At 45.7% G+C, this 6395-nt stretch overlaps 1 protein-coding gene across 1 annotated transcript in view; it reads left to right on the top strand.

Moving 5' to 3' along the window:
- The window catches only part of DENND2C (DENN/MADD domain containing 2C), a 76666-nt gene that overhangs the window by 51394 nt on the left and 18877 nt on the right, over positions 1-6395 (top strand). Inside the window, exons 8-9 of the mRNA XM_015429284.1 lie at positions 1701-1888; positions 5637-5746. Of these exons, the coding sequence (XP_015284770.1) occupies positions 1701-1888; positions 5637-5746 (298 nt within the window). The remainder of the gene's footprint in view (positions 1-1700; positions 1889-5636; positions 5747-6395) is intronic.

Genomic DNA, 6395 nt, shown 5'->3' with positions numbered 1-6395 from the left:
ATTCCTGCTCAGACTTTTCCAGGGTTGCCCACCGAGAATTGCTTGCTGAGGCTGCAGCCCAGACACTTCTGTGCGCTGTAAACTCCTCCAAGATTATGAAACGCCCTTTGCTGGGAAAAGGAGAAACTTGAGTGAGATTATACATAACGAGTTTGGCCTTTTATCCTGGGCTTGCATGTAAACAGTGGAGGAACAACAAGAGCAACAGGTTCCAAACTGGCTCTATGTCATGATTCATCTGCTCCAGTTGGCAGCCAGGGCTCTGGACACACCAGCATTTCCTGCTCTCCATGTCTGGAACCTGACAGAGCAAAGATTTGCTTGTAGTCTTTTGTAGTAACACACTGGCAGTGCCCATTAGCATATGGTCAGCCATGCTGTTTCCTTTGCTTCCTTCCTGCAGAAAGTGTTACACAAGCAGTTAGATAAGCACCCTCTCTTGATGCTAGAGGGAGGAGAGGAAACGGTGCACCCCAGCCTAACATAAAACCATGAACTTACCTTACTGGGGTTAAGGACACTAAGTAGAGTTGCCATTCCTCAGTTCAGTGCAGGGGATCCCCCGCTTTTGTAGACTTCTGCCTACCGCCAACCAGTTGGCCAGTGGGAGGAAATCCCCCCCCCAACAGCACATGGAACAATGTGCCTATGTCACCCAGAAATGACGTAGGCACGTTGGTGATGGGGGGGTGATGCTTTGGTTTTTGGCAAAACTCTATGGTTTAAGGCCAGTTTTACCATAGAGCTTTGCCCAAAAACCAGAGCGTCACACCCAACGTGTCTACATAATCTGGAAGTGACATAGGCACGGCACACGATATCACTTCTGGTGACATCAGCACATCGGGAGTGACGCTTCCAGGTCTTGGAGTGACCTCCCCCATCCCCCCGCCAGTGTCTCGAAGGGACCTGGCAACCCTAACACTAAGACTGTGTCACTGCAGTTGCCACAATGTTGTTGCAGTTCTTTTGCAACACTGTGTGTGTGTGTTCAGAATGTGAATTCACTAAAGTGGGAGAGAGGAGACCAGCTCTGTCCCAGTTCTAGATATTCCAGCTTGTTGGTGCTGGCATATTTGTTAGACGGTATTGCTAAACTTCCTCCCATATCTTTTGCTATTTCCACATGGAGATGACTCTCCTCCCCATTTTTGCTGCTCTGTGTAGAGTATTCTGTGCAGCTGGAGCAGGAAAAATGGGGAAATAACTCCCGCCCAATACTATTTCCATACAGGAAATGGCTTGGGGGTGAGGCAGGAGCCATTCCTCCCCCCCACACGGTGGTGTTTGAGCCCATTTGGGCTCTCCTTTATTTATTTTTTTAAAACAATTCCCTGCAGCTGCTGTGTGGCTGCCAAGAACTTGAGAAACCCGTAGTCAACTCATTAAAAACCCAAAGGTGTCGTTTGGCCTTTAGAACCTAGCTGAAGCAAAACACTCACATGGACGCAACCTGCATAACTCTCCCAAGCTGGCCTTTTTGTTCTTTTTTTTGTTACCATTCTACGCATAACATAACCATGAGTGTCTCTTGTGCAGAACTGGGGTAGCTTGTCCTGCTCTACCACAGATCTATAGTGGGCTAATCTTTAACCTTTCCATTGTCTTCCTGCTAAATGGAGGTCGTGCTGTTTCCTGTGACTTTGTTTATGATGTGCTATTAAAGTTAAAGCCCTCACAGAGTGGTTTGTCTTCCATAGGTCGCCATAAGCGTCTGCTGCAAGTGCAGGCTCAGTCCAAGAGGAACCCCCATTACCAGACGCTGGAGCGAGACCTCATAGAGTTCCAGGAGCAGCAGCTTTTTGAGCTCTTTGTAGTGGTGTCATTGCTGAAGAAACCATCAGAAGCAACATACACCCCACAGATTATACAGCAGTTTCCCAGCAAGGTGTGTGGTGTGTTGCTTGAAACTGCTTAAATTTTCCATTGTATATGGTCTGGTGTGCATTGGGATGTGGCAGGGGGAGGGAAGGTACATTTTAATGGAATTCTATAGTACCTGGCAAGTGAGAAACATTGCTGAGCATCTTGTCTTTACTCGGCTCTTGCCATGGTTTCTTGAAAGGGCTGTGATCCTCTCAGTGCTACAGAGATGAAGTGTCTGACTTTGGGGAGATGGGGGATTTTTTTTTACAGATTTAGTATGAAGATGAAAATCTGAAGTGAAATCATCTGGCCTTGCTCTGGACTCTTGTGTGGCAGAACTAAATAGGACAGGGCTCCCCAGTGTGGCGCCTGTGCACTTGTTACCGGCTACCCTCCTTCAAAGCATGTGGTCTTTCCTTAGCGTGTAGCTCCATTCCTCCTTCAGGCTTGCCTTCTTTTTATTTTCCCCTTCTCTTTATCCCTTCCCCCTGCTCTTTGGGTTTTCCTTCCTTTCTTTTTATTCCCCCTTCTCCCCCCTCCCTGAGAAAAGCTGCAGGTTTGCAGAAAAATCTAAAATCTTTTAAAAAAAATGATAAAAGGAGTGCCAGTAGCTTTAACAACAAAGAAATCAGGGAAATATGAGAATATGGGGACTGCCAGGAAGAAGGGGGGGGGGAGAAATAGTGTAAAGTACAGGGGAAAGTAAGGTACCCCACACAAATCCTTGCAGCTTCCCCACCATGCAACGAGGCCCAGCTCTGCCAGCACTGTGCAACTTGGCTAGAGTTTTCCCAGGGACAGGTAACTATTTGTCTAGCACATTTTTATCCTGCCATTGCTCCATGGAGCACAGGGCACTGTGCCTAGCTCCATAGAGCACAGGGCACTGTGCCTCTCCATTTTACCCTCACAACAAACCTGTGAGGTAGGTTATCAGCTGAGGGAGAGTGTCTGACCCAAGGTCTCCAAGTGAACAGATCATAGATTTGAACTGGGCTTTCCCTAATTTCCCTAAATATTCCACACTGGAGTAAGTTCACTCTCTGATAGATGGATCCTTGGTTGATGTTCTCTTTATCATTTGTGCAGTCTCAGTGACATGTAAGAGATTCAGTTTAGTAGGACAGATATCCAGGATCCATGGTGTGGGATGAGACTGAATTGTTCCCACCTTAATAAGAGCTTGAGTATCCACACGAATATGTGTAAAAACGTTCAGTAGCTGTTTTTCTAGTTTGGGAAGAAGGGTGTGTTTGTTGACATGACTAACTATCTATCTATCCATCCTTCTAATCTTTTTATTTATAGAACAATACAGTACACAGGCATTCACATAAATACACTAAAAATACCCAAGACTAATAAAAAAAATATGAAGTCCAAATTTTCTTCCTATATCCAGTTCAATACTTCTTTCCTTGCGGACTCTAATGGAAAGTTTCTATTCCAGTATTCCACAAAGGGAGACCACTGTTGAACGAACACATTCTGCATATGCATATTTGTTAGAAGTTCTTGTTTCAACACCAAGATCTTATCCATTAGCATGATAAACTCCAGTTTGCAAAACCAGATCCCCATCTTTGGGAGCATACGCGGCATCCTATTGTGAGCTAATAACATTCTAGCTGCCACCTGTAGATGCAACACCAAATACCACTGACTTGGGAGAAGCGGATTTATAGTATATCTTAACAAGTATATTAATGGAGATTGCAATATTTCAGTACCTATAGTGTCACGTATCCCTTTCTGTGTGTTCTTCCATTGTTTTTTAGCCAAACAGTAGGCCAGTCACATATGAGGAAAGATACCAATGCCTCATTCCAGAAACTCAGGCCAATGTACATGTTTATCCTTCCTTGCAACAGTCCTGTGAGACAGATTAGAATGAGAGAGAATGACAGGCCCACGGTCACCTGGGAAACTTCATGGAAGAGTGAGGATTTGAAGTCAGGTCTCCTGGATCCTATACCACATCGGCAGGTCCCATTGCATGTCGCTCTTCTTCTTTTTTTGTTGCCTAGACGCTCTCACCAAGAAAGGTGCAAAGCATGTCGCTCTTCTAAATGTGCTTGTTTCATCAAATACATACTTGGAGCCCCCGGGTAGGAAAAAGTAGGTTCAGAGAAGAGGCAATTTGGAGAGGGGGATGTAAGGGTTAGAGAATGAGGTAAGCATCCTCTTAAGCAAAACACTCACATGGACGCAACCTGAATAACTCTGCCAAGCTGGCAATTTTTGTTTTTGTTTTTTGTTACCATTCTATGCATAACATAACCATGAGTGTCCCTTGTGCAGGACTGGGGTAGCTTGTCCTGCTCTACCACAGATCTATAGTGGGCTAATCTTTAACCTTTCCATTGTCTTCCTGCTAAATGGAGGTCGTGCTGTTTCCTGTGACTTTGTTTATGATGTGCTATTAAAGTTAAAGCCCTCACAGAGTGGTTTGTCTTCCATAGGTCGCCATAAGCGTCTGCTGCAAGTGCAGGCTCAGTCCAAGAGGAACCCCCATTACCAGACGCTGGAGCGAGACCTCATAGAGTTCCAGGAGCAGCAGCTTTTTGAGCTCTTTGTAGTGGTGTCATTGCTGAAGAAACCATCAGAAGCAACATACACCCCACAGATTATACAGCAGTTTCCCAGCAAGGTGTGTTGTGTGTTGCTTGAAACTGCTTAAATTTTCCATTGTATATGGTCTGGTGTGGTCTTGCAGCAGGAAACAGCACCCCAGTAATTATGGAGCAACAATTATACCATGACCACAGTGATTACAGACTTTTACTAACTCCCAGAATAGTGCTGTTTCAAAACAATCTGCCAGTCACTTCCTTGTGTGGACTCCGCAGCGAAGTCTGACTTTTGCAAAACCTTTTCTGATCTCCATAGCAAATCAGGCTAGATGGGAGCAGGCAGTGTGTTCCGCACTGAAGGCTATGGTAGACGTGTAGCATGGAACAGTGAGCTCACTGCGTGCCCTTATGGTGAAACTGATATTATTGTACCAGAAAACAGTGACTCAGGGGGACTAGGAAGGTATGATATTTTCCATATGTACATTTATAAGAACTCAGACTGTACACTTACATCTGATTAGGCCCTTTTCATGGTCAAGATCCATGATCCATCCATGCTGAGAAAATTGCGTTGCATTGCCATACAGGGCATCTTTTCCACTCTAAATATTTGCTGCTGCTTTGAAAAAGATGCCCCTCTAGCAATGAGTTCCACCAGTGTCCCTGGCATAAAGTCAGTGGATGCTCAAGGAAGGAGGAGGGCCCTGGAGGGCTTCTTCATAGCAGGCTCATGTCCTTCCCATTGCAGTGAATCTTTACAGGGGTCAGGGGTCAGAGTGCAGAAAGGCCATTGCTTGCCCAGCTCTGAATGGGCTAAAGGGGATGCAAGTGGCGGGCAGAGAGTCCTTAACAAAGCAGCAGCCATTCAGGCTCGAAAGGATGCCCTGTAAAGCAGGTTTTTTTCTAGAATTTGGATGGATCGCAAGTCTTGCATTCCGAAAGGTCAAACCAGAGCCCCAGTGGTCTGCGAGTTAGGAGAAGTGTGTGGTGCACATATGGAACCAAGATTCTGATAAACACATACAAAGAAAGAAATGGAGGAAAGAGAAGGGCGAAAACTGAGGAGGGAATGAAATTTTAGTATAACTAGAATGGACTTTATCATCTTGTATCCCATCTGGCTAGTTGAGCACACAGAGAGATAATCTACCTGTCTCCACCTGTACCATGACATGGCATATGTTCTGTTTGCAGCCTGACCACCCCTTTCGGCAGCCTAAAGATGCTGAAGAGAGGCTGAAGGTCATCCCCAAATTCTGTTTCCCTGATCCCAAGGACTGGTGTCCAACGTCAGAGTCAAAGAGGTAGGTAACATTCTCTGTCTTCTGAGGAGCTAGAGGTTAAAAATTGGATGCCTGGGCAGTCGTTAGCTTCCAAGAACTAATTTTCTGTTGAAGACTGAATGCTGATGCTGTGGGTGGGGGAGACCAGCAGAGATGCAGAGGGCGGTAGGGGCAGGTTCCAAAGGGATAGCAAAGGGACAGTCTGCTGTATCAAGATAAAACAAAAATGCAGTGGCACCTTCAAGGTTAACAGCATTCATTTCAGTATGAGCAGGTGAAGGAAGAAAATGATAGTTATTTTGTATCTACTTAAGGAACTACCTCTGTACTCACCTAAGGAAGAGATCTCATGTCTCCCTTTTCATATAGTTAAAACTTGCTTTTTAATTTTTGGTCTCCCTGTCCCTTGTGTCCTATTATGTCACCATGAGTTGCTGTGGCATAAATTCCCCATCCTGCCTCCTCCCCCAGTGGGACCCCCTGACAGGGTGTGATAAGAAGGTCATTTCTTGGCAGCCAGTGCTTGTAATTTATGGCAGGGTGGAGAAGCCTGTGAGGCAGCAAGCTGATGAGATATCTGCTGTAAACATCCAGTCCTCTGAAAAAATCCCCATGCGGGAACAGGAGAAGAGCGGGGTTGTCTGTGCCCAACCCTATCAATGTCAGGGGG

The sequence above is a fragment of the Gekko japonicus genome, unplaced genomic scaffold (genome assembly GCF_001447785.1).
Source record: "Gekko japonicus isolate JY-2015 unplaced genomic scaffold, Gekko_japonicus_V1.1 scaffold786, whole genome shotgun sequence".
Lineage (NCBI taxonomy): Eukaryota > Metazoa > Chordata > Lepidosauria > Squamata > Gekkonidae > Gekko > Gekko japonicus.
Note: the sequence above shows the minus strand (reverse complement) of the source record. Positions and strands in the feature narration are given on the sequence as shown.